The 27,671-nt window shown below is 49.9% G+C and overlaps 1 protein-coding gene and 1 long non-coding RNA gene across 3 annotated transcripts in view; both read right to left on the reverse strand.

Moving 5' to 3' along the window:
• The window catches only part of LOC127342234 (uncharacterized), a 118,081-nt gene that overhangs the window by 48,296 nt on the left and 42,114 nt on the right, over positions 1–27,671 (reverse strand). The gene's annotated exons all lie outside the window — the stretch shown is intronic.
• Positions 1,055–2,503, reverse strand: LOC127342229 (uncharacterized). The gene is made up of 4 exons (XM_051368185.2): positions 2,086–2,503; positions 1,815–1,988; positions 1,602–1,712; positions 1,055–1,484 (listed from the first exon to the last, which is right to left on the reverse strand). Exons 1-4 carry the CDS (start codon positions 2,346–2,348, stop codon positions 1,160–1,162), a joined length of 873 nt encoding a protein of 290 aa, XP_051224145.1. The 5' UTR covers positions 2,349–2,503; the 3' UTR covers positions 1,055–1,159.

Consider the following 27,671-nt stretch of genomic DNA (forward strand, 5'->3'; position numbering starts at 1 on the left):
TTCGTCAACGTCATTTTGGTCGTCACTGCGATGCACCTCAAGGTCGCTGCAATTTGGGAGGAAGAGAACACTGGGAGATATAGAGGTGGGACCCACTAAACTGGTTGCTCAGTTTTGTGCGTTGCGATTTTTTTTGTCTCGACGGCTGCTTCATCTTCTTCTCGTTTACTTTCTGTCACGGGGCAGCGACGACAACCCAATGCCTCCGATCCATAGCCCATGCCCTAAGGTGATCGCTTCTGCAGTTGCTGATGGTAGCCTGGAGGACGTCGACCAGATCCATAATAAAATACATGTAGGCGTAGACGCAGACGCAGCCACGAAAAGATACAAATAAGGTGTCCGGTTCTGCAGCGCCTGATGCTGATGGTAGCCTGAGGAAGTTGAACAGAACCGCGAAAAGATACATGTAGACGTACACGAAGCTGCACCTGCATGTCTGCACTGTGTGCATCGTCCGTTGCGGAAACAGACACCATCATCTGCGCATCAACCTATTTCTCAACCTGTTTTGACGTGCTTTTTCTTGGTGTGAACAAATTGATTTTCAACTGTATAATTAATTCTATTTTGATCTAAGTACCTATTTTGTTGTTGAATTTGTCACGTAATCTTTATACTCGTTACGGCATATGTACAAGTATCACAAATAGTGGAAAGGAATTAACACTGGTGGAAAAAGGGGCTTTGGTCGCGGTTCGCAACTGCCATTAGTCGCGGTTGCGCAACCGCGACCAAAGTAGCGCGACTAAAGGCCCCCCCCTTTAGTCGCGGTTCCTTACGAACCGCGACTAAAGGCCCGTCCACGTGGGCCGCAGGCGAGCGCCAGGGCGGAGGACCTTTAGTCGCGGTTCTTCTGGCCAACCGCGACTAAAGGCCTCCGCAGGGTTTAGGGTTTAGCCCCCCCTCCCCCTAAATCTGGTTTCTTTTTAATTTGTATTGTTTTATTTCTTTTGGGTTTTAATTTTGAAAGAGTTTCACATATTCTACGGTACTACATACATGCATATGAATGTACAATTTCAAACAAATTTGAAATTAGAACCAAAAAGAATTCAAGAGGAATATACAATATATATTCAATATCGGATGACCATATACAATATATATTCAATATCGGATGACCATATACAATTTTGAACAAGTTTCCATCCATAATTTAGTGCATATAAAGTTCTACGTCATCGTAATGGTGTTCTCCTCTAGGATCGATGACTTCCCTCGCCAACCATCCAGCTAGTTCCTCTTGAAGTGGTCGGAAGCGAGCTTCTGGACTAAGCATCTTCCGGAGGTTATTCCTCAAGATGTTGTTCTCACACTTCTGGTCCCGCTCATTGCAGTATCTCCGGATCCTCTCACAAACATAGTATCCACATAGATTGGTCCCCGGTGGCTGAATATCCCCAGTCGTCCGCACTGCCATTTTAAAATGTAGCTCTTTTTTGAATTCACCGACCTTGGTATCTACGAACCGTCTCCAAACCCTACGAGGCAAAGAAAATTAAATGAACAAGAGAGTTATTAATTAGTTACTTGATATTAGGAAATGATGAACGAAATAGGCCGATCGATATAGAGCGCAAATGAATGAAAATAATTACTTTTGCATCATTTTTCTCATGTCGGCCCAAAGCGCCGGATCCATATTCAGAGAGTCGTGGACGAGAACTGAGGAGGTCTGAAATTGAATTACCATAAGAATCCAGTGGAACCTGCGGACACGATACATGCACAGTCATGCATAACTCATCGATTAGCCACATACCATGCATGGAGTAAACAAAAGAGAATGTGCTCAAGACAGAAACACTCACCCAAAATGGTAAGGAAATAGAATATCACTTTTGAGTTTCTGTTTTCTAATAAACCGCCACAGGTCATCCTCCACGTCGGCGGGGTGGTGTTCTAACACATATGAATTAACGATTTGTGGGTCAATGAACCCAACATCATGGATGTTCCTTATTCGCATTTCCCGCTTCTTCATTCTGCATAATAGCGTACACAACAAGATAGTTAGGACAATATATATATATATAGTGCAGGCAATGAACGAGATGGGGTAGAAATTAATAAATCACTTACAGAACGTAGCAACTGATGATAGATTTGTCGAGGTCGCGCAGATTGAACAGCTGGAACAATTCACTCAGATGAATTTGTACATAGTAATGTTTGAAGTGATGCTCATATCTAACTTCCGCATAGATATAGTCTTTGGCGTTTTTATGTTTTATGTAACCCTTGTACCAATTTAGCAGACCTTTCATTTGTTGAGGTAGATCCTCTTCCTGCGCAGGCTCGACGAGAGGGCCATTCTTCACATATGTAAATACTACGTCCTTCATTGGCGCCTCATCAAGGCCTAACAGTGCACGAAGAGTGATACCTAAGTCGGCCGCTTGTTCTCTGGCACTCGTTACAGTCAATCCATGTGCTGCCGCAGCTGCTATGATATCGGGGGCATCCGGACCGGCGGCTTGCACTATGAGCGGGGCGATCGATTGTTTACTTTGTTCCCCGAGCTGGGCAACTTCTTTCCCCCTTTCTAATTTTTTCTCGGCCTCCTCCTCCAAGGCTTTCTTCTCCGCCAACTCTTGGTTCCTCTTGAACGCGAGTGCTTGCCTACGAAGTTCACGTAAATAGTCGTCAGGCAGATTCTTCGCGGCTTGGGACGGTGTGTTCAAAAATGACTTAGCCCAGCTCTTTTCCTTGTCAGAAAATACTTGCTTGGGCTCGGGCTCTCTTTTCTTCTTGCAGTCCGCCTTCCATTTCTCATATTCAGCAGCCGCGTGCGTCGACTTCCTCGGCACTACGTTCCCAAGGCCTTGTGGGGAGAGGCTTCAGTGATGGCTCTGGTATCTTTGTGGTTCTAGGTACATAAGGGTCCGGGTTAATAACCCAGGACTGCTTCTGCTTCTTCGCCGGAGGTGGATTGGGGGGCGGTGTCTGATCACCCGCCGGACGAGGACTGGGGGGCGGCGTCTGCTTACCCGCCGGAGGTGAATTGGGGGGCGGCGTCGGCTGACGTGAAGGAGGTGTAGGTGAAGCACCACCACCACCACCGCCACCGCCACCGTCACCGCCACCGCCACCGCCACCGCCACCACCACCACCGTAGGGGGGTGGACTTGTTGGCGCCTCGCCTGGAAACTTGATAAATTTCTTCTGCCATAGAATGAACTGGCGCTTGACATCTCCAAGTCTTTTCACCCCTTCAGGTGTAGCAATGTCAATGTCCAGGTCCTCAAACCCTTGGACTATCTCCTCCACCGTGACACGAGCATAGCCATCTTGAATGGGGTTGTTGTGGTGGAGTGCTCCAGGTGGTAAAGCACTGCCGATGGCTACCTTCATGGACATGTTCCCGATAGGATAATACAGATGACATGCTTTCATCTCCTTTATATCGTCCACGGGGTAGCGAGGAGGCTCCGGTGCAGTAATTTCGACCACCAGAGGCTCCGGTGCAGTAATTTCGATCGTCGGTGCACCAGCCGGTGAGGCCTCCGTGGAAGCCACGCTGCTTCTTCTCCGCTGCTGGCTTCCGAGATCCATTGGATGATCTTCATGCTGCGCCCGAGCTGCATCTCTTTCGGCTACTAGTACACTCACAGTTTTCTTCATCACATCCATTTCCGTTACCAACTTCGCCACAACATCTGCATCCCGATCCATCTTTCTCTTACGGCTTCTGTAACCGTACGGGTCATCGTTCTGGGGGAACCCTACTTTCCACGGAATGGGCCCCATGCCTCGTACACGTCCTCCGTGTTCAGGATTCCCGAGGGCTTTTGTCAGGGCGTCGTTCTCTCTGTTGAACTTGATCCTCCCCTCTTGAGCATCCCTCATTGCCTCAATAAGCTTTTGGGTGGGTGTAATTATTTTGCCCTGATAAACACACTCCCCTGTCTCCGGGTTCAGCGATCCCCCATGCCCGTACCACCAGCTTTTGGCCCTTGGGTCCCATCCCTCCGTACCTGGACGGATTCCTCGCGCCCTCAGCTCGTTCTCCATCTTCTCCCACTTAGGCTGCCAAAAGCGATACCCTCCTGGCCCCATAATATGATTGTACTCCTTCTTGGCCGCATTCTCCTTATTTTTTTCGATATTTCAAGGAACTGCTCCGATTTCTTTTGCTTCACAAATTCTGGCCAATCATGTTGCAGTTTCTCATATTGTCCTGTGAAATCCGGAGTCTTGCCCTGCTTGACAAAGTCATGGGCTAGATTTTGCTTGTATTTTCGGAATGCGTTGGCCATCTTAGAAAGAGCGAACTGTTTGACTAGCTTGCACCTCTCCTTCTTTTCCTGAATCTTGTTACCCGCCTCATCGTATTTGCGGTATTCCGGAGGTAGAACGAAATGTTCCATAAGCTTGTTGAAGCAATCTTTTTTTGTTCTCTTATCGACAAAAGTGAAACCAAGACGTGCCTTCTTTGGCTCATTCCACTCCTGGACGGTGATCGAGATGTTGTCTCTAACAACGGCTCCGCATTGGCTGATAAACTTGGTGGCGTTCTTGCTGGGCTCCAGCGGCCTGCCGGTTTCTTCATCGACAACCTCGATGGTGCATGTTTCGTTTGGTTTCATCGTCTTGGTTGCGCCACGCTTTGACGACGTACTCGATTTTTTCGACGATCCGGCCGAGGACTAAAATAAGAAAGAGAGTCGCGCGCGTTAGTACACACACATTTATTCAAATCAGTTAGTTTGTATCACCAGACGCTCAATATGTATATATATATACCTCGGCGCCGGAGGTGGTTGCTACTTCCAATTGAAGATCGTCATTTATCGACGTTTCTTCGGCATCATCTTGCTGACGGCGCCCTTCATCTTCACCCTCAAGGTTCAGATAAGAAGAGATATCATCTTCTTCTTGTCCGGTCGGCACATATAGAATATCGCCTTTTATGATGCCGAACATATGTTCTTCAAGGTCCGCATCATAGTTGTCCAGAATCGGGTCAGCTCTATCGTCCGCCATATGTCAGTCCTGAAAACATGTAGTCAAAACAAATTAATTGTGTATATGCCAGCATTATCACATCTCTTCTACATATAAAGAGAGAGGGCGACGAGGGAGGCGAGAGGGGGGACGCGTGTATTAGATGTGTATATGCGGACGATCGACCTCGCCTCGCAGTGACCGCATGACCGAGAGACCGGGGGGGGTGGCGAAAGGGCGGTGGCGGTGGCGGTGTCGGTGCCGGTCCTCTCTCTCGTAAAAAAAAAACCAGCGCGTATAAGGAGGGGGAGGCGAGGGCCTCGCCGCCCCCTCCGTTTACACGCGGGGTCGGTGACGAAAGGGCGGTGGCGAAAGGGCGGCGGTGGCGAAAAGGCAGTGGTGGTGCCGCCCCCTCTCGACCCAAAAAAAAACACCGCTCGTATACGGACGGGGCGACGAGGGGCTCGCTGCCCCCTCCGTATACGCGCGGTGGTTAGTTTTTTTTAGTCAATCTTTTTTAGTCATGAAAGGGGCCGGATATTGTATATGTGTGTGTAGGAGGTTTAAGGTTGAATGCGAGCAGATAGGTAGCAATGACACAGCAGGCAATTAGTGGAGCGAACGGAAGTAGCTAGCTAGCTAGTCTCCTGCGCGTTTTTGGTCAACGAAACGACATATACTTTGGACGGAATTGCTTCACGTAGGCAAGTCCGATTTCCTTACGACAAGGAATCCAACGGGGTGAGGCAGCTCGCGGCGCTCGGCTCGATTTGGGGATGAGATTGCCGGGCCAGAAAAAAAAAGTTGGAGGGGAAGACGGTGACGTAGGTGGGACCATACGGGGCGGAGGCATGGGACGAAGTGACCGAAAGATCTTTTAGTTTTTACACAATCTTTTTTAAGTCAAATTTTAGTTTTTTTAAGTCAAATTTTACTTTTCTTTACACAATCTTTTTTTAAGTCAAATTTTAGTGTACAATTTTAATTAACAAAATGTGAGATAATTAATAAAAACAAAAAAAAAACAAAAAAAAGGGGCCGGCGCCGGCCACGGCCCCTTCGTCGATCTCGCCGGCACCGGCCGGCCGCGCGCGCGTGGGCGGGCGAGGCGGCGCCGTTGAGGCCGGGCGGGCGAGGGCGGTCGCGGCGAGGGCGCATCGCGGCGGCGGCGCGGCGATCGCCGCAGGCGGCGCGGCGCAGCGCAGCGGCGGCTGCATCGCGTCGTCTGTGGCGGCGGCGTGGCGAAGCGGCCGGGTTCGATCGGCGGCGCGCGCGCGTGTGCAGGCCGAGGGTGTTCGGCGGCGGCGTGTGCAGGGACGACGACGTACGGCGGGGCGGGGCGCGGGAAGAAGATCGACGGCGACGAGGGCGGTGGTCGGCGAGGACTTGCACGCGGCGGAGGCGATTCGGCGGAGACGACGAAGAGCGCGGCAGATCGATCGGCGAAGACGAGAGGGAGAGGAAGAAGAGATCGCGCGCGCCGCCCGCGCGTATTTATAGGCATGGGCCTTTGGTCGCGGTTGGGGTCCCCAACCGCGACTAAAGCCTTTAGTCGCGGTTGGGGACCCCAACCGCGACCAAAGCTCATTTTTGGGCGGTTTTTGGCTTCCCGCGGAAAAGACCCTTTGGTCGCGGTTGGCACAGCCAAGCGACTAAAGGCCTTTTTCGAATTTATTTCTAAATCAGAAAAAAAACTAATTCAATTCAAAATCTTAAAAATACAAATAATATATCAAAACATTCAGAAAAAAAACTAATTCAATTCAAAATCTTAAAAATACAAATAATATATCAAAAAATTCAGAAAAATAAAACTAATTCAATTCAAAATCTTAAAAATACAAATAATATATCAAAAAATTCAGAAAAATAAAACTAATTCAATTTAAAATCTTAAAAATAGAAATAATATATCAAAAAATTCAGAAAAATAAAACTAATTCAATTCAAAATCTTAAAAATAGAAATAATATATCAAAAAATTCAGAAAAATAAAACTAATTCAAATAAAACTAATTCATTTCAATATGTTAAAAATACAAATAATATATCAAAAAATTAAGAAAAATAAAACTAATTCAATTCAAAATGTTTAAAATACATATAATATATCAAAAAATTCATAAAAATACAACTAATTCAATTCAAAATCTTAAAAATCTTTACTATTAAATTGCAATAGGTGACTGGCTGGTGTCACAAACGGGCCAAAAAAAATCTCTAGGCTTGTCGCGAAGTATAATTCCTCGGCCCGCTGCTATCAGTTGTTTTCTTTTTTCGTGGATTTTCGTTTGTCGACTCCCTGGGCCTGATCCACTCTTGTTGTACGCCCTCCACCTAATCCATCACGAACTCCACGTCTCCACCCCCTCCATCGCTTCCGCCTTCCATAAAAGCCATAGGGGCGCACGCTCCTTGCCTCGCCCCATGGACCTTGGTCGCTTCTGCTCGATTTCATGCGGCTGGCTCCGAGTGTCCCGTCTTGATTCCTCACCGCCGGGGCTGATTTGGTGGTGCGTTTGCTGGACAGGACGTGCCTCTGTCTCGTGTGCACGTCGGCGGCGGCACGGGGGTGGAAGCCGGTCAGGTATGGGACGCCGACGTCCATGGAATCCTGTCTCTCACCATCGATGATGAGGCGGCTGACGTTGCCCATGCCGGCAAGGCCGGAGCACGATCTGTGCTCCACCCGTCGTCGTTGTAAAGGCGGAAGTCCCACGTGTATACGTGATTTGCGCCCGTGTGGTGAAGTAATCCAACCAGCCGCGGATCTCTTGAAGAACACTTGCTTCGTGCTCCAGCGGAGGAGCCGGGTGCTGGCGTGCCCCACAGGTTGCTGCCCACGCAGAGGCCTAAGTAGAACGGCACGGAGAATGCGGTGGTGAGGCCGCGAGAGACGCGTAAGTGGTGCCGATTCGTTGAACGCCATCAACCTCCGGCTTCTGCTGGTCAGGTATTCCTGCACGGTGAGCACGACACGACGCGAGGTGGCGTTGACGAAGCGGACATTGCATACGATTTCGACTGGAGTATCGACACATCCATGTACGGGTTGCAAGGGATCGTACGGCCGGAGCAAGCCAAGCTTGCTTATGACCCCTCATCTATAAATCCAGAATAAACGAGTGGTGTATTCGTTTCACCTCTCACGGGCTGCTGCTATATTGGATTCAGCTTACTGCTTACGATGGCGTCTATGCATAATCTATGTGCAGGTAAACAATGAAGTTTGTAATTGTTGTTTCCATTCGGTGGCAGGCTTTAAATCGTAATAACATGCGTTTATGCATGGCTACCTAGCACTAGGACTGTTATCTGATAATTGATTCATCACTTTCTGTAATCATTGGTTCCAAGTACTTGGTCTGATGTGTTTTTGCTGTTTTCATGTGCTCGGGCGTTTACAACAGCTACTATGTTACAAAATCTTCAATTTACATGTGCATTAAAATCAAACCACTATACTAATTCCTATGATCCATAATATGGTTGCTGATTTTGTACTTATTTAATATAAATTTTATACTAAATGATTGACAATTATTGTGGACTAGAGGGATTACTAAATGATATATGCAATGCTCTATTTCTGTATTTTTGTATTATTAATTATTGTTTTGTTGTATTATTATTGTAGCTTCTCCACGATTTTCTCTCGCACTTATCAAATTACATGTACTAAATTAGTATATATGTGCAAGAGAAAAGAAATCTAATCGCTCGTGGCAACGCACGAGCATCCAACTAGTACAAATAATATATCAAAAAATTCAGAAAAATAAAACTAATTCAATTCAAAATTTTAAAAATACAAATTATCAAAAATTCATAAAAATAAAACTAATTCAATTCAAAAGTTCGTTGGCCCCCTCTTCCCGCCTCTTTCCGCCGACCCCCTCTTCCCTCCTCGTCTTCCCGCCATTTCTTCCCTGTCTTCCCGCCTCTTTCTTCCCGCCAATTGTTTCCCGCCAATTTCTTCCGGCCTCTTTCTTCCCGCCAATTTTTTCCCGCCAATTTCTTCCCGCCACTTTCTCCCCGCCTCTTTCTTCCCGCCTCCTGTCTTCCCGCTCCCATTTTTCCCGCCATTTGTCACTACATATAGGTAGCCCGGCTTGGCCAGCATCACATCTCTACAATCTCTCATCACTCTCTCATGGCTTCCACCGCACCCACTCTAACCTACCAGCAGGTGGAGGAGCTTTGCGCCTCGAACTACCCTTGCCCTCCGGGCTACCGCGTCCCTGCCGGCTGGAGCCTAAGCGCCGGCGGCGTGCCGGTCCCTCCCGTCCCTCAGGGTACTGCGCGCCGGGCGGCCATCACGAACCACTACTACCTCGACCTCACGCCGGAGCAGCGGATGAATCCCCGCTGGCATCCCGATAACCAGCATACTTGGGACGCCTTCTTCATCAATCGGCGTGAGAGGGCGCTCGCCAGGTATGAGGAGGACGGTCTGCCTCCTGGAAACTTCCACGAGGCCGGCCGTCGGCTATGGTGGTACGGCCGGACTCTGCAGAGCGTCATGGACTACATCACGGCCGGCGATATCCCCCGCCTGCGCTACCCTCAGTTCGAGCCACGAGCGCCGCCCGACGACAGCGACGACAGCAGCGACGACGACGCCGGCAACTTAGAAGGCGACGACTACCAGTACAACGGCGGCGGCTATGAAGACTACGAGTATGCATATTATACGCCTAGGCAGGAGTATGACTAAATCACTCCAAATTTCATGTATGCAGGAGTATGACTTAGTCACTCCAAATTTCCTGTATGCAGGAGTATGACTTAGTCACTCCAAATTTCATGTATGCATGCAGGAGTATGACTTAGTCACTCCAAATTTCATGTATCATCAGTGCTATCTCGAGTCAATTGAATCATTCGAAAATGGACACCAAACACATCACGGGTAATATAATTCACATGATTCATTCAACAAAGTTTGGTACAATAAATTATTACACATCATTTCTTCCCTTGTGTCCCTGCTTGCTTACGATTGTGCCGTATCCATGGAGCATCCTCATCATTTAACTTAATGCTTGGGTCGGTGTTCACTTTGAAGGGCGGAATTTCAGCAAACATATTATAATCTTCTGACATGTCTGTCTTGTCCTCCACTCCCACGATGTTTCTTTTCCCTGAAAGAACAATGTGGCGCTTTGGATCATCGCATGATGTACTGATCGTTTTCTTATCTTTCCGTTTCCTCGGTTTGCTACTCATGTCCTTCACATAGAAAACCTGAGCGACATCTTTCGCTAGGACGAATGGTTCGTCAAGGTAACCAAGATTGTTGAAATCCACCATTGTCATTCCGTATTGCTGGTCCACCTTTACCCCACCTCCTGTTAGCTTGAACCATTTGCACCGGAACAAAGGGACCCTAAAGGAGGGTCCATAGTCAAGTTCCCATATCTCCTCTATGTAACCATAATATGTGACCTTTTGCCCATTCTCGGTTGCTGCATCAAAGCGGACACCACTGTTTTGGTTGGTGCTCTTTTTATCTTGGGCGATCGTGTAAAATGTATTCCCATTTATCTCGTACCCTTGGAAAGTCGTTATAGTCGAAGATGGTGTCTTGGCCAACATGTACAGCTGATCTACAACATGATCGTCACTCATTAAATGTTTTCTCAACCAACTGCCGAAAGTCTCCATGTGGGCCTTCCTAATCCAGGATTCAGGCTTCTCAGGGTTGTCCGAGCGTAAAATATTCTTGTGTTTCTCAAAGTACGGAGCCACCAAGCTGGAATTGGTCAGAACTGTGTGGTGTGCTTCAGTCAGAGAATGGCCATCCATACATATCGTTGATTTCCTTCCGATCGTGCCTTTTCCACTTAGTCTCCCCTCGTGCCGCGATTGAGGAAGACCAATCGGCTTAAGGTCAGGAACAAAGTCAACACAAAACTCAATTACCTCCTCATTTCCATAGCCCTTGGCGATGCTTCCTTCTGGCCTAGCACGGTTACGAACATATTTCTTTAATATTCCCATGAACCTCTCGAAGGGGAACATATTGTGTAGAAATACAGGACCGAGAATGGAAATCTCATCGACTAGGTGAACCAGGAGGTGCGTCATAATATTGAAGAAGGATGGCGGGAACACCAACTCGAAACTGACAAGACATTGGATCACATCGTTCTGTAACCGTGGTAGAACTTCTGGATTGATTACCTTCTGAGAGATTGCATTGAGGAATGCACATAGCTTCACAATGGCTACTCGAACATTTTCCGGCAGGAGCCCCCTCAAAGCAATCGGAAGCAATTGCGTCATAATCACGTGGCAGTCGTGAGACTTCAGGTTTTGGAACTTTTTCTCCGCCATGTTTATTATTCCCTTTATATTGGACGAGAATCCTGACGGGACCTTCATACTGCTCAGGCATTCAAAAAAGATGACCCCCTCAAACACCAACTCGAAACTGACAAGACATTGCAGAGCGGACTTCTAGGACTTTCCAATATTCTAGCTCCTAGAATATATATTTCTTCTTCCACATGGCTACGTGCCCGTCAGCTCCCTTCGGAACTGATTGTCCGCCAGGACCCTTTCCAAAGATGACTTTCAAATCATTGACCATATCAAATACCTCAGCACCAGTGTGTTCCGCAGGCTTCGGTCGGTGATCTGCCTTGCCGTTGTAATGCTTGCCTTTCTTTCTTACTGGATGACCTTTCGGAAGAAATCGACGATGCCCAAGGTACACGTTCTTCTTACAATTTGGCAAATGTACACTTTCAGTCTCATGTAAGCAGTGCGTGCATGCATTGTATCCATTATTTGACAGTCCCGAAAGGTTACTAAGAGCAGGCCAATCGTTGATGGTTACGAAAAGCAACGCTCGTAGGTCAAATTCCTCTTCTTTGTGCTCATCCCACACACGGACACCAGGTCTGCCCCACAGTTGTAAAAGTTCATCAACTAATGGCCTTAGGTACACATCGATGTCGTTGCCGGGTTGCTTCGGACCTTGGATGAGCACTGGCATCATAATGAACTTCCGCTTCATGCACAACCAAGGAGGAAGGTTGTAGATGCATAGAGTCACGGGCCAGGTACTATGGCTGGAGCTCTGCTCACCAAAAGGATTCATGCCATCCGTACTTAGACCAAATCTTATGTTCCTTGCGTCAGCTGCAAAATCTTTGAACTCTCTGTCGATCTTTCTCCATTGCGTTCCATCTGCGGGGTGTCTCAACTCCCCGTCCGACTTACGGTCCTCTTTGTGCCATCGCAACAACTTGGCATGCTCTTTGTTCCTGAACAGACGTTTCAACCGTGGTATTATAGGAGCATACCACATCACCTTGGCGGGAACCCTCTTCCTGGGTTTCTGGCCCTCAACATCGTCGTCACCAGGGTCATCGCCTCTGATCTTATAACGCAATGCAGTGCATACTGGGCATTCATTCAAATTCTCGTATTCACCGCGGTAGAGGATGCAGTCGTTGATGCATGCATGTATCTTCAGAACCTCTAAACCTAGAGGGCAGACAACCTTCTTTGCTTCGTACGTAGTGGCGGGCAACTCGTTATTCTTTGGAAACATATTCTTCAACATTTTCAGCAAGTTTTCAAATGCCGAGTCAGCTACACCTGCCTATGCCTTCCATTTCAGCAAATCCAGTGTGCAGCCCAGCTTTTTCAGACCATCATCGCATCCGGGGTACAGCGCCTTCCTGTGATCCTCTAACATGCGATCCAAATTCTCCCTCTCTTTTTCAGTTTCGCAGCGTCTCCGTGCATCAGCAATGGTCCGACCAAGATCATCAACGGGATCATCACGTGCCTCTTCTTCACCTTCCCCTTCACCTTCCCCTTCACCTTCAGCATCCTCCATGAAAGTATCACCGAAATGAGCAAGATAGCTTTCATCAATGAAATCATCCCCTTCTTCATCTTCTTCCATTATAACCCCTCTTTCTCCATGCTTGGTCCAACAATTATAGCTTGGCATGAAACCGTGCCGAAGCAAGTGCATGTGAACATCTCTTGAGGAAGAGTAACCATTCTGATTCTTACATTTAACACATGGACAGATAACAAAACCCCCCTGCTTGTTCGCATTAGCCACTACGAAGAAATCTTTCAAACCCGTACTGAACTCGCCGGAGAGTCGGTTACCGTACATCCATTGTCAATTCATCTGCATTATTATAATATAAAATATATAATTAACCATCATGCATTTGTCAAACTAACTAGCTACAAACAATATAAATTAAACAATGAACTACACACACATGCACATTTTATCAACGACACATCAAAGGTTCAAGTTGCTAACCGCGATCGAGGAGGAAAAAATAAATGAGAAAGCTCAAGTGTGGCTCCAACACTTCATATCATGTTTGTTTCATGCTCTTGGGGCATTTCATCAAACACCTTATGTGCATAAGAGGAACCAAAAGCAAACCTAACACCCACTTGTGAAGTTTGTGAAGAGAATGGCACCAAATGGCTAAGTGTTGGCTGCTGGATGGGTATATATAGGGGGGGGGCTTTAGTCCCGGTTGGCCTGGCCAACCGCGACTAAAGGCCTTCGGGCACCTTTAGTCGCGGTTGGCCTGGCCAACCGCGACTAAAGCCCCCCACGTGCACCGGCTGGCCACCGAGCGCCCTGGGCCCAGGCCTTTGGTCGCGGTTCGCCTCCCGAACCGCGACTAAAGGTACCATTAGTCGCGGTTCCTACAGCTTCGCGACTTATGGGGCTCACCGGAAGCCTGTTTTTCTACCAGTGTAACCTGTGATATCTGAAATTGATCTTCCTTTTGAAGTTCATAAAAGTGCCATGAGATAACCCATGTTTTATCATCTTGGGTAGATTATTATACTAAAAAATTTATATCAAAATTACTAAAAGAGCATAAATAGTACAACAAAAAAATTGAAAAACAAAAGAGTAGACATGAAAAATAAATATTTTTATATTAAAGGGCAAATTAAGCCTAGGGGTTATGCGACTCATCTGAATTAGGGCAAAACTTGAATCGTGCCGACATTCTTCATCCAAACAAATGTTGATTTTGTAACTCCCCGAGTCCCGGTGCAAGGCATGGGCACTTTTACTAGTATATTAAAAGATAAAACATCGTGTCCAGCTAATTAAGCATGTGTGTTTATGTATCTATAGAAAGCAAAACCGTCCGTGTTTCTATCAAGACATGCTAAGTTATTTCATCGTTTAAACTTGACAAATATGTTATTAAATTGATTAATAGTTCTCATTTGTCAAGAATTTTAAAAAAAATCATTAAATATTTAATGTATGGAATTTCCAAAACGTCTAGCCCGTGCTGGAGCACGGGTTGATGGCTAGTGGAACCCTAATTCTCCGTCACCCGTCACCACCATGGTAGGCCCCTATCCTACCATCGAAAGTTGATAGGGCAGAAATTTTAATGATGCGTCGCCGGCACGAGGGCCTTGCGATCCGTCGAGTTATCATGAATCATCGGATCAGCGGGCAGAGCCCGCGTCAGCCTTTTATCTAATAAATGCGCCCCTCCCAGAAGTCGGGGTTTGTTGCACGTATTAGCTCTAGAATTACTACAGTTATCCGAGTAGCACGTACCATCAAACAAACTATAACTGATTTAATGAGCCATTCGCAGTTTCACAGTTCAAATTGGTTCATACTTGCACATGCATGGCTTAATCTTTGAGACAAGCATATGACTACTGGTAGGATCAACCGGGTAGCACGTCCTCGTTGACGTCCAGCGTCGGTCTTTGTCCACCCTTCCACTTGCGTGTCAAGGCCGAGGCAACGGCCGAGCCGGTTGTCGCGATTGGGCGGGCCAAGCTCATCCTACTTGATTGAGGATCGGCGCAGAATGTTACGTATCCTACCACTAACTGTGGAGAGGTAGAGGCAACACATGTTCATGGTTGTTGTCAAATTCGGAGAGCGGCTTAAGGGTCGGGTCCTGGCAACCAAAAGGGCCAAGACTCTTTATCGTGAGCAGCATCCGAGACCAACAGCGGGAGCGAGGCTGCCTTGGTAGCAACGGGCACTAGGAGTGCCGGAACCACGAGGAAACACCGCAAGCGCCGTTAGGCCACAGCAGCACACCCGAAAGTGTCCACCGCGAGGCGAACGTGTTACAAGCACCACTTCCCGTAGGTCGGGTACCAGCACGCAAGCACTTGGAATGCAACATCAGCATATAAGCCAAACGAATGACGGGACACGGCGCCAGTAGTCGGCCGCACGAAAACGGGGGATCTACAGGCAGACACGGGTCCAAAGCTACTCATGCGCTCGCGTAGCCAACATCGGTCAAGCCTCCCGAGCCTCCCACCACGCGTAAGCACGGTGGGATTGCTCTGTGTAGGCGTCCTGAGTGTCCACAGCGCGCGGGTGTCACCGCAGCAACGGTAACGTTGCAGGGTGACATTCTCTTAAGGCAACGTCGCCTGTTCCCCGCCAATAGACGGGGAACGAGCGCTTTCTCGGAGGGACACGCCACACGGCAACGTAAAGTTGCCGCGGGACGTAGCGTAGAAAAGTTGTGGGATAAACCCACAACTTGACAGGGAGGGATGCCAGCCCCCCCAATATAGCTGGGGAACTTAGCCCCCCTGGGAGCCCTGCCCGTCAGCTTGTGAAGGAGCCCTACACTGTTGCCGCGGCAGATAAAATGGCCATTTCTCTGCCGCGGCAGAGATTTTCTGCCAGGCTTAGCCGATTCCGTCGTATTGGCTGTGGCGCCATGGTTTTCACCGTATCCCGACCAGCGCGCGCCCACCCGACTGTACGCTCCATGTCGTTGGACGTTTTCCGACGCCGGCCCGACTTGGCCGTTTTTAGCCGATTCCGTCGTATTGGCTGCGGCGCCATGGTTTTCACCGAATCCCGACCAGCGCGCGCCCACCCGACTGTACGCTCCGTGTCGTTGGACGTTTTCCGATGTCGGCCCGACTTGGCCATTTTTAGCCGATTCCGTCGTATTGGCTGCGGCACCATGGTTTTCACCGTATCCCGACCAGCGTGCGCCCACCCGACTGTACGCTCCGTGTCGTTGGACGTTTTCCGACGTCGGCCCGACTTGGCCGTTTTTAGCCGATTCCGTCGTATTGGCTGCGGCGCCATGGTTTTCACCGTATCCCGACCAGCGCGAGCCCACCCGACTGTACGCTCCCTGTCGTTGGACGTTTTCCGACGTCGACCCGACTTGGCCGTTTTTAGCCGATTCCGTCGTATTGCCTGCGGCGCCATGGTTTTCACCGTATCCCGACCAGCGCGCGCCCACCCGACTATACGCTCCCTGTCGTTGGACGTTTTCCGACGTCGGCCCGACTTGGCCGTTTTTAGCCGATTCCGTCGTATTGGCTGCGGCGCCATGGTTTTCACCGTATCCCGACCAGCGCGCGCCCACCCGACTGTACGCTCCCTGTCGTTGGACGTTTTCCGACGTCGGCCCGACTTGGCCGTTTTTAGCCGATTCCGTCGTATTGGTTGCGGCGCCATGGTTTTCACCGTATCCCGACCAGCGTGCGCCCACCCGACTGTACGCTCCGTGTCGTTGGACGTTTTCCGACGTCGGCCCGACTTGGCCGTTTTTTGCCGATTCCGTCGTATTGGCTGCGGCGCCATGGTTTTCACCGTATCCTGACCAGCGCGCGCCCACCCGACTGTACGCTCCATGTCGTTGGACGTTTTCCGACATCGGCCCGACTTAGCCGTTTTTAGCCGATTCCGTTGTATTGGCTGCCGCGCCATGGTTTTCACCGTATCCCGACCGACGCGCGCCCTCCCGACTATAGTTCACCGTGTCGTTCGACGTTTTCCGACGTCGGCCCGACTTAGGCTTTTTTAGCCGATACCATCGTATTGGCTGCCGCGCCATGGTTTTCACCGTATCACGACTGACACGTGCCCACCCGACTATAGTTCACCGTGTCGTTCGACGTTTTACGACGTCGGCCTGACTTAGGCGTTTTTAGCCGATACCATCGTATTGGCTTGTTTTGTGAAGTACATTAGTGTTAGTTCTCCTGTCATGTTGGTATGATATTCCGTCTTGCCGGTAATTGTATTCACATATTTTGGTCAACTAATAGAGTGGTGGCAAATCATCGTGCTCGGTTGCATGTTCCCAAGTGCCAAACTATGATTCCCATCTTGCAGGCATACCTCTCTGGTTACCACGGCATTCTGGTTTTGCACTAATGCATACAGATTCTTTGCAGACTTAGACGTCCATCCGGCATGGGCATATGACTGCACGGATTATGAATCATCATTCAAGTCTACGGCAAACACCTACATTGAGTTCATATGTTCTCTCTGCACAAAGGCGGGTTTGTATGTCAATGACTTTGTAAATTCTCAAACATGCATGTGCATGACACCACCATTCGCATTCAAGTTGTTAGGTGGCTTCCGTTAGACCTTTGTGTACTTTCCCCATGACTTGGTGCTTTATCCAATGGACTTAGAGCTTTTGGGAGGCATCATAGCTTGGACCCTTAGCCAATTGGAACCTTTCTTCGGAAATGAAGAGTTGGGGGAGGGACGAATCCGTTCGACGTGGGGCTGGATCTCAGTGGATCGTGGCAGCAAGGCCACTCTGCCACTTACAATGCCCCGTCGCGTATTTAAGTCGTCTGCAAAGGATTCAGCCCACCGCCCGTTGGGAAGGGAGCTTCGAGGCGGCCGGCCATGGCACATCGGCCGGACCGGCTTAGCCAATGGCACGGGCCCTCGGGGGCGCAAGCGCCCCTAACGTGGGTCGGAGCGGGCGGCGGGCGCAGGCGTCGCTTGCTAGCTTGGATTCTGACTTAGAGGCGTTCAGTCATAATCTGGCACACGGTAGCTTCGCGCCACTGGCTTTTCAACCAAGCGCGATGACTATCGTCGTGGCGAACGAGCAGATGCCATGGGATGGCTTAAGTTGGGGCCGAATGGGCGCAAGAGGATTCGGGGGAGGGTTTGCGACTAGATGGGATGAACTTCCGGATGCTTTCCTCAAGAACACAACCAAAGGCAGGTATGCAAGAAGAAAGACAAGAGGAAGAACTCTGCTCTAGATCGCTAGCTTCATTGATCTCAACATGGTTACAGGTTTCTGGGCGTACATGAGCGTGTCCATGAAGGACGGTACCCCCTCTCCTTATATAGGGGAGAGGGTGGCTTACAGAACAAGAAACCCTAATGGCATCTTTGACTGGACAAACTACTTTACAAAGCTACTTTAATCATGGATGACGCCGGGGTCTTCTTTAATCAGGGACGCCGACGTCCTCCGGCTTCTTTCAGCGTCACCCCTCTCTTTGGTGCCAGGGCTCCGATTAAAGTCACTTTGCTTAGCTCACCCTTGTCTTCTAGCTCTGAAGAGAATCTTTGACCAGTCTTGCCGACATGCTCTTCTTTCCGGTAGCCCGGTAACTTCTTTATCCGGTTCCGGACCCCTCTTGGGGATACCGGCTTAGCTTTACTTAGCCAAACTCTTATCTTTGTGCTCCGGTATAAACATTAAACCGGTATCTTGATGGCCCAAACCATCCGGTTTGGCATGCCTTTGGCATACCGGGGGTCATCCCCCCCAACATTAGTCCCCGAAGCTGGTATAGTCTGGAGGATTCTATCCGATAGACCATGCCAGGTTCTGATGTCTTAGGATACCGGTTAAATATTTCCGACGCTTAGCTTAGATCCGGCATCTTTGCCCGGATTCACTATTTCTTTCTTTGCAGAGTATTCTCCGGTATCTTATCTTTCGGCATCTTGGTCATTGATTACCTCCTCGGCGAAGTCGAGAATTTCTCGTGCCCCGCTCTTGTCAGTGACATGCGCACTGTGACTGACGCGCCAGTGTCAGGGGTCACTTCCCTTCGACTTCCGCGCGCGTATTAAATGCTCCACAGCGGATCCCAGTCACTGTTCCGGATCCGTGTGCGCCTCCCTGTGGCTTCCTGGTTTTACGCGTGTATCGCCGCTCCACGTGGCGGCCCGTGGAGCGAACTGTCGCGGCCCGCAGAGCGAACCTCCGCGGCCCGACGGTTTTCGGCCCACTTATCTCTCTTCCTTTATAAGGCAGAATCGCCCCCTCTTCTTCCTCTTCTCACATTCTCCGCTCCATCGCGCACAGTGCCACTTGCTCTCTGCGCCTCCGCCGTTCTTCGCTCGAGCCCCGCCGCCCGGTGAACTTGCGCCGCTTCTTCGCCGGACTTCACCGCGCGAAGATTCTTTGCAGTGCTCCTCTCGCGACCGCTGCATTCGCGCTTCTTCGAGCTCTTCTCCGCCTCGCCGTCGACGGACCTCTTCCGCAGCCGCAAGCTCTTCTTTCCTCCGGCGAACTTCTTCCTCCGCGACTGCATCGCCTTAGGTTAGGTTCAATCTACCTTTACCCCTCTTTGCTTGCTTTCCAGATCTTGGGTCGGTAGTATATTTACTTCTCCTTTTATTTTGCTTTTTTCTCTTACTCATATATCTTCGCGCGGGGGTAAATCTTGGGATTCTTGTTTTTTCGCATCTGTATTCATGTCTAGCGAGGAGTCCTCTTCCGCTTCATCTTCCTCTGCCTACTCCTCCGATAGCCAGCATAGCCAATCTTCTGATAAATCAACCGCCGTTCCTGTTCCGATGGATACCGACTCCGGTAGCCACCAAGAATCCGGTAGCTCTAGCCAAGCTTCCGGTGTAGATCCTTCCGGTGTCACACGTGGAGCCTGGATGGGCTCCAACGTTATCCAGTATGAGATTGACTGGCTATACCGGTCCCGTAGGATTCAGGAGGGAGTAACCTGCCGGCTTCCTGGCAACGAGATTGAACCGGTGCTCGAGCCTGGTGAACACGTCGTTTTTCTTGCTCACTTTGAGCGTGGCTTCAGCCTTCCTGTCTCCGAGTTCTTCCGGAAGTTCTTAGATTTCTACGAACTTCAACCTCACCATCTTCCCGGCAATGCCATTTTTTACCTTTCTTGCTTTGCCACCTTCATGGAGGCTTATATTGGCATTCGTCCCACTCGCGAGACGTTTTCCCGTTTCTTTGCTCTACGGATCAATTCCGTTCAGGGCAAGGAAATCCCTAAGCCCAAACCCCCCGTTCAATGCGGGTCTTGTATCATCGGCTCCCGCCAAGGGAGCCCTTTCTTCAAATTTTCCGGTCTCGAGTCATGCCGGCTATGGCAAGGGACCTTCTTCTACGTGAACAACAACGGCGCCGCAAATCTCATCGATCTGCCGCCTTTCAACCCGGCGCCGCCCAGTAGAGCTAACTGGAGCTACAACCCGAAGTCGGATCATATCGAAACCAACCGGGTGGTACGCTTCATGGCGAACCTGATGAAGGAGACTAACATCTGCTCCGATGATATTATCCGCACCTTCATCTCGCGCCGGGTGCTTCCTCTCAAGCGCCGGCAGCACAAGATGAGCGAGATGTATGGTCCTGGTGATCCCACCAAGATCACCGGCCTTCCTCTTAGCAAGAAGGACGTCGTCCGCAAGGCTAGGCAGATCTGCCAGACTGCCATGCCGGATGATTGGGAATGGGGCCTCCAGCCTCTCAGTACTACTAACCCTCCGACCCAAGAAGTAAGAGATTTACGCAACTCGGGTCGGCTTACCGGTAACCTTTATGCTGTTGTTAACCTTCTTTTTAATTGTTTCAGGCCAAGGACCGCTTCCCCTGTATTCATGTAGAGCGACGAGGCCCCTACGTGAAGCGTGCCCTAGATTCTGTTGACCCGGATCCTTTCATCCGTTGGCAGGACCTGAAGATGGGCAAGACAAAGGCTTCGCGCCTCGGCAGGTCCGTACCGGAACCATCCAGTTCCTCGGACGACCTGACTTTTTCCATTATTGCTCCTTTGCAGATCCTTTTTCAGCTATCTTGAACTCGCAGATCCACGAGCACGCGCCTCCGCTGCAGGCCGAGGCCGGTTCTGAATTTGTGGAGAAGCTGATGGCCCAGGGCCAGAAGAACAAGGTTCCGGCATCCGATGCCGGTTCCAGCCAGGCCCCTCCCCCGAAGCGCTTCCGGACGGAGCCTTTGGCGCAGAAGGAAGTAGGTGTGAGGCGCTACAAGCGCAAGCATTTGCCTACTTCCTCTGGGTAAGCTCCCGTTTTCTTGCTTGTTTCTTTTTACCAAGTTCTTTTGCCGGTTGTTTTTTTCCAACTCTTTTCTTTTTCTTTCGTTCAGCCCTGCGCTCAAGCTTGGCCCAAGGCCTGAGGGCTCTGAAGGTACCGCGAGGACCTCAACCCCTCCTCCTCACTCAAGCCCGGCACCTTCTGGTGCGGGCAACATCTCTGCCTCCCCTCTGGGGGGAACTTCAAGTTCGGGGCGCGTGGCCCCTACACCGCCAGAACACCGCGTGGAGGAGGACTTTGTCTCCCCTCCTGAAAATCAAGACACCGGCGCCAGCAACATCGGCGCCGAGGAAGAAGCTGCCGGGCGGGCGGAACCTCTGGTTCCTCCCGTCCTTGAAAAGAAGAAGAAGAAGAAGAAGACCTCCGTGCCGGAAACTTCCGTGCCGGAAAGCTCCAACCTGGGTGACGCGCCTGGCGCTCCCCCTTCTCCAAGAACTGCTCCAACGCCACCGCCGGAAGCTCCTCGCACCGAGCCAGCCGGCGCCACTCCAACTCCTCCGCCGCCCAAGACCTCGAAGCTCATCAAGGGAAAGGCGACGGCCTCCAGCGCCCCCTCCGGCGGTCCGTAGCCCTTGGTGCTGCACGTTTCCCGCGCCGCCAGCGCTGCCAGCGAGAAGGCGACCGACCTGCTTGGCCGGATCACCGAGTTCAAGCGCGAAGGCCGGGAGCTGGGGCACTTGCTGCCCTACGCGCAGAAGTGGAACGCCGCGGACATGTCCCCGGCGACCCGCGGCATGGGCAAGGACAGGCTGCCGGCGCCTGACCCTGTTGGAGACCGGTCTGCTGAGGAGCACTTCATGCGGCTGCGCCGGGCCGTCAAAGAGCTGGATAGCGCGTGGTATGATGCCACGAACAACCTGATGGTAAGTTCCACCAACTTTTTTCAATTCTTGCCGGTTTCTCTCTTGTCTATCTTCCCAGTCCCCGAGTTTCGTGTTGAGAGCGTATCTCTTAGCACAAAACTTAGGTAGAAACCGGCATAGCCAGTCCCCGAGTTTCGGGTTAAGATCTTTGTTCTTAGCGCGAAACTTAACTTAGAAACGCGCGAAACCGGCATAGCCAGTCCCCGAGTTTCGGGTTAAGAACTTTGCTCTTAGCGCGAAACTTAGCTAGAAACGCGCGAAACCGGCATATCCAGTCCCCGAGTTTCGGGTTAAGAATTTTGCTCTTAGCGCGAAACTTAGCTTAGAAACGCCCGAAACCGGCATAGCCAGTCCCCGAGTTTCGGGTAAAGAACTTTGCTCTTAGCGCGAAACTTAGCTAGAAACGCGCGAAACCGGCATAGCCAGTCCCCGAGTTTCGGGTTAAGATCTTTGTTATTAGTGCGAAACTTGACTAACATCCTTTTCTTGAACAGATCACGGCTGACGCTCGGAAGGTCCTCTTTGAGGAGCTTCTTTGGGAGCATCGGGATCTTGCTGAGGCACACGACAAGTGCCAAGGTAATTTTTTTGTACCTTCGGCATCTTCTTACCGGTAACTTTTCTTTCTCGGAATACTTACGATTTTCTGTTTCGACAGCTATCCCGGAAGCTTCTATTGAGGCCCTCAAGACGCAGCTAAGAACAACCGGTTTAACCGGGGTTAGTTAAGCTTTTCCGGATTGTTTGTTCCCACCCTCTCTTTTCGTAGTTCGCGTGCTTAATTGCTACCGGTTTATCTTGCTTGCCATGAAGCCGGTTTGCGGATAGCAGTAGAGTCGAAGACTCCGGTAGGTTTAGCACGCTACTAAACCGGAAAGAAAAAAATGTTCACTAAGCAACCGGTGAACTGAAAAAATAAACATATTGCATGCAACTTTAGGGGTAGTCTCCGAGATTCATTCAAGGTTCCGACATCTTTTTATTCATAGCATATAAGGTACAAAAATGAACTTCTTACTCCACAACTTCAAGAGTAGAAAGGACGCAATAGAGCTACGTTCCATGGACGTTTGCTTTCCTCTCCGGACCTGTCCGCCTTTCCTTTTTTCCATTCCTGTGCGTCGATCAAGTAATAAGCATCATTGAGGAGAGCCTTGCTCACCACGAAGGGACCTTCCCATGGGGGTGAAAGCTTATGCCGGCCTTCAGTGCGCTGCACCAGGCGTAGCACTAGATCTCCTTCCCGGAATACTCTCGGGTTAACCTTCCGGCTATGATAGCGTCTGAGGTTTTGCTAGTAAATGGCTCTTCTTGCCAATGCCAACTCTCTTGCTTCTTCTAGCAAGTCCACATCGTTTTCTCTGGCCTCTTTGACCTCTTGCTCGGTATAGAGCTGTACCCTTGGTGAGTCATGGATGATGTCGGTTGGTATGACTGCTTCTGCTCCGTAAACCATGAAGAATGGAGTGTATCCGGTGGACCGGTTTGGAGTTGTTCTTATACTCCATAGCACTGATGGTAGCTCATCGAGCCAACACCCCGGTGACTTTTCCACCGCTTCGATTAGTCTTGGTTTGATACCGGAAAGTACCAAAGCATTCGTTCTCTCCACTTGGCCATTGCCTTGTGTGTGTGCCACTGAGCACAAATCCAACCGGATGTTGTTATCCTCACAAAACCTTTTGAACTCACCTTGAGCAAAGTTGGTTCCATTGTCTGTGATGATGCTATGCGGGTAGCCATACCACAAAATGACATCTTTTAAGAACTTCACCACTGTGCGCCCATCACACTTTGCGATAGGTTTCACTTCTAGCCACTTGGTGAATTTATCCACCATAACCAAGATGTGAGTCATGCTGCTCCTTGCAGTTTTGAATGGGCCAACCATATCAAGGCACCAAACAGCAAATGGCCATGTTAGCGGTATTGTTTTTAAACCGGATGCTGGGGCATGATTTTGCTTGGTGTACCTCTGGCACCCATTGCATTTTCTTACCAAATCCTCAGCGTTCTCCAAAGCAGTAGGCCAGTAGAACCCATGCCGGAATACTTTTGCTACCAGCGCCCTTGATAAAGCATGGTGCCCACATTCTCCTTGGTGTATCTCCTCAAGCATTTCTTTTCCTTCTTCCGGTTCCACACATCTTTGAAGGACACCGGTAACACTTCTCTTGTACACCTCGCCATTGTTGATGGTGTAAGCTTTGGACCTCCTCTGGATCCTTCTAGAGTCATTTTCGTCAACCGCAAGGTGTCGTTGATCAGGAATTCCTTAATAGGTTTAACCCACGATGGTGCTTCCCAAACTAGAAACACAGGTGCGTCTATCTCCATGTTATCCACCAGCATTGTCTCTTCCGGTATAGCTGCAACAGTCCCCGAGCTTGCCGGTGCAGTCCCCGAGTTTACCGGAGCAGTCCCCGGGTTCCCTTCATCGATGTACATGGGTACTATGTGTGACTCCGGTACGAAAATTGATTCCGACTCCGGGCTTGGTTTGATCGATGGTACCCTTAAGTGTTCCAAGGCTATTCCGGGAGGAATTTCTTGCCTAGATGAGCCCAGTTTGGACAAAACATCCGCGGCTTCATTTTCTGCTCGCGGCACATGGTGAAACTCACAGCCCTCAAAGAAGCCGGCAATCTTTTGCACGTGAAACCGGTACGAGGCCATGTTTGCATCTTTTGCGTCCCAATCTCCGGAACTCTGTTGCACCACGAGATCTGAATCCCCATAGCAAATGATCCGGTGCACACCGACTTCTTTTGCGACTTTAAGCCCATGAATCGGAGCTTCGTACTCAGCGACATTGTTTGATGCCCTGAAATGCACTTGCAAAACATACCGAAGATGATCTCCCTTGGGTGAAGTAAGCACCACACCGGCACCCAGACCCTCTTTAAGTTTGGATCCGTCAAAGTGCATCTTCCAGTACTCTATTCTTTGATCCGGCGGCTTATATTGCATTTCTGCCCAATCAACAAGGAAATCCGCCAAAGCTTGCGATTTTATGGCATCTCTCCTTTCATACACCGGTACATACGGTGATATCTGAATTGCCCATTTTGCAATCCTTCCGCTAGCATCTTTGTTGCTTTCATGGGGTGCTCCTCAAAGTAATGCTTAAGCTTTGTGGCGGCTATGTACACGCCATAAGTCATTTTCTGGAAGTGAGGGTAGTTTTGTTTTGAGAGGGAGAGCACCTCACTCAGGTAGTATACCTGCCTCTGGATGTTTTTTCCTTCCTCTTCTCTTTCAACCACAACCACTACACTCACAACTCGTTTTGTTGCTGCTATATGCAACAACATAGGCTCTCTCCCTAGAGGTGAAGCCAGTATAGGCGCCGTAGCCAGCATTGCCTTTAGCTCTTTGAACGCCGCGTCTGCCTGAGGGGTCCAGACGAACGTATCAGATTTTCTCATGAGAGCATAGAGTGGCAGAGCTTTTTCTCCCAACCTGCTTATGAACCGGCTTAGCGATGCCAAGCTACCGGTAAACTTTTGCATGTCCTTGAGATCGCGCGGTATAGTCATTCTTTCAATTGCCCGGATTTTTACCGGATTGACCTCAATGCCCCGGCTTGATACGAGAAAGCCAAGCAGCTTGCCGGCAGGGACACCAAAGGTACATTTTGCCGGATTGAGCTTCATCCGGAATCTTCTCAAATTATCAAATGTTTGCCGGAGGTCATCGATTAAGGTTTCTTTTACCTTGGTTTTTACCACGACATCGTCCACATAGACTTGCACGTTTTTTCCGATTTGATCAAACAAGCATTTTGCATACAGCGTTGGTACGTTGCACCAGCGTTGCGCAAACCGAAAGGCATAGTGACATAGCAATAAGCTCCGTGCGGGGTAATGAACGCAGTTTTTATTTGATCTTCCTTTTTCAAGGGGATTTGGTGGAAACCGGAATAAGCATCCAAGAAAGACAACAGCTCACATCCCGCAGTGGAATCAATCACTTGATCGATCCGAGGTAAAGGGAAAGGGTCTTTCGGGCAAGCTTTGTTCAAGTTGGTGTAGTCGATGCACATGCGCCACACCTTTGGAGCTTTTGCTTCCATGTTCTCTTCTTTCTTCTTCTCGACCAGCACCGGATTGGCTAGCCACTCAGTGTGCAGTACTTCCACGATGAAACCGGCAACCAGTAACTTTGTCACCTCTTCTCCAATGATTTTTCTCCTGTCTTCAGCAAACCGGCGCAGCGGCTGCCTTACCGGCTTTGCATCTTTCCAGACATTTAATGAGTGCTCAGCCAGCTCCCTCAGAACACCTACCAAGTCATCAGTAGACCAGGCAAAGATATTCCGATTCTCACGGAGGAAGCTGACGAGCGCGCTTTCCTATGCCTCATTCATGCCGGCACCGATACGAACGGTGCGCTCAGGGTAGGCCGGGTCCAGCACAATGTCCTTTGTTTCTTTTGTCGGCTTGAACGCCGGTGCGCCCAAGTTTGCACTCATTGCCGCTAAGCTCAGCTGTGAGGACTGAGCCAGCGCAACAACAGTTTGCATCCTCCTCTTTTCCTCTGTGATCACCAGCGATTCTGCCAGGTTTGATCTGGCGGAAGCTGTTTCCAGTGAGACTTTGTAGTTTCCCACCACAGTTAAGGGTCCACGAGGTGCCGGCATCTTCATCTTGAGATACGCCGTGTGAGTTGGGGCCATGAAAGCAGCCAACGCCAGTCTCCCCAGCAATGCATGATAAGGACTGTATAAGTCCACCACCTCAAACTCAAGGTTTTCAACCCGACAGTTTTCACGTCCTCCAAACGACACATCCACCCGGACTTTTCCAACCAGCGCGCAGGACAGACCCGGAACGATTCCGTGGAAAGTCGTACGAGTTGGTTGTAGCATGTTTTCTGTTATGCCCAGCACGTTCATGGTGTGCCGGTACATGATGTTTATGCTGCTCCCATTGTCTATCAGCACCTTGCTGAACTTGACTCAAGCGTTTGGCCCTTGCATGATTGGGTCCAAGACAAGAGCATAGCCACCCAGGTTAGGCATGATCTTGGGGTGATCCTTGAACGACCACGAGATCTCTTGATCAGACCACAACATGTATTTTGGCACTGCCGGCATCACCGCGTTCACTTCCATAGAACGGCGATGCAGGCTCTGTCTGTTGGTTGGCTCAGTTACGAACACAACGCAGCACATATCTGGATCATGGTAAACATTCCGGCCCAGTGGTGCCGGTGGAGGTGGTTGGCCATTGCCTTCTCCCACCTGGTTAACTTGCTGGTATTGCTGCCGGTTTGTCTATACCGGTAAGGCGTTTGCCCCGGTAAGCGATGGTGGTGGTGGTAGCTGTTGTTGCCGCGGCATGTCTTGCGGTGGTTGTGCATATTTTACCGTTCCCTTTTGCATCAAGTACTTGGTCCAGGTACAATCCTTCGTCAGATGGTTTGACGGGTGTGCCGGATTCGGTGTGTGCCACCGGCAAGGTTGGTCCATGGCAGCTTCCATGGTGTACTTCGCGGGTTCTTGCCAGTTCTTTTTCTGGCCCCAGGGTTTCTTTTCGACCCACTGTTTCTTAGGACCCGCACATGGCTGCGATCCAGTTCTTTGCCTCTTACTGCAGCTGGCCTCAGAGTTTTCTTGTACAACAGCAACTTGTTGCGGACCATACCTTCGATCTAGGAAATCTTCCCTTCTCTTGTTGTTCCGGTTATCGCGGTTTTGCTCTTGGCGCTGCTGTTCCGGCTCGGGTTGTACCGCCGGCTAC

The sequence above is a fragment of the Lolium perenne genome, chromosome 3, assembly GCF_019359855.2.
Source record: "Lolium perenne isolate Kyuss_39 chromosome 3, Kyuss_2.0, whole genome shotgun sequence".
Lineage (NCBI taxonomy): Eukaryota > Viridiplantae > Streptophyta > Magnoliopsida > Poales > Poaceae > Lolium > Lolium perenne.

Excerpts from the sequence above, each read along its gene's own strand:
- LOC127342229 (XM_051368185.2), bottom strand. The coding sequence starts at position 2,348 with ATGAAGGACGTAGTATTTACATATGTGAAGAATGGCCCTCTCGTCGAG. Across the intron at positions 1,989-2,085 it reads ATCATCAGTTGCTACGTTCT|AATGAAGAAGCGGGAAATGC; the intron begins GTAAGTGATTTA and ends GCTATTATGCAG. Across the intron at positions 1,713-1,814 it reads CTATTTCCTTACCATTTTGG|GTTCCACTGGATTCTTATGG; the intron begins GTGAGTGTTTCT and ends TCGTGTCCGCAG.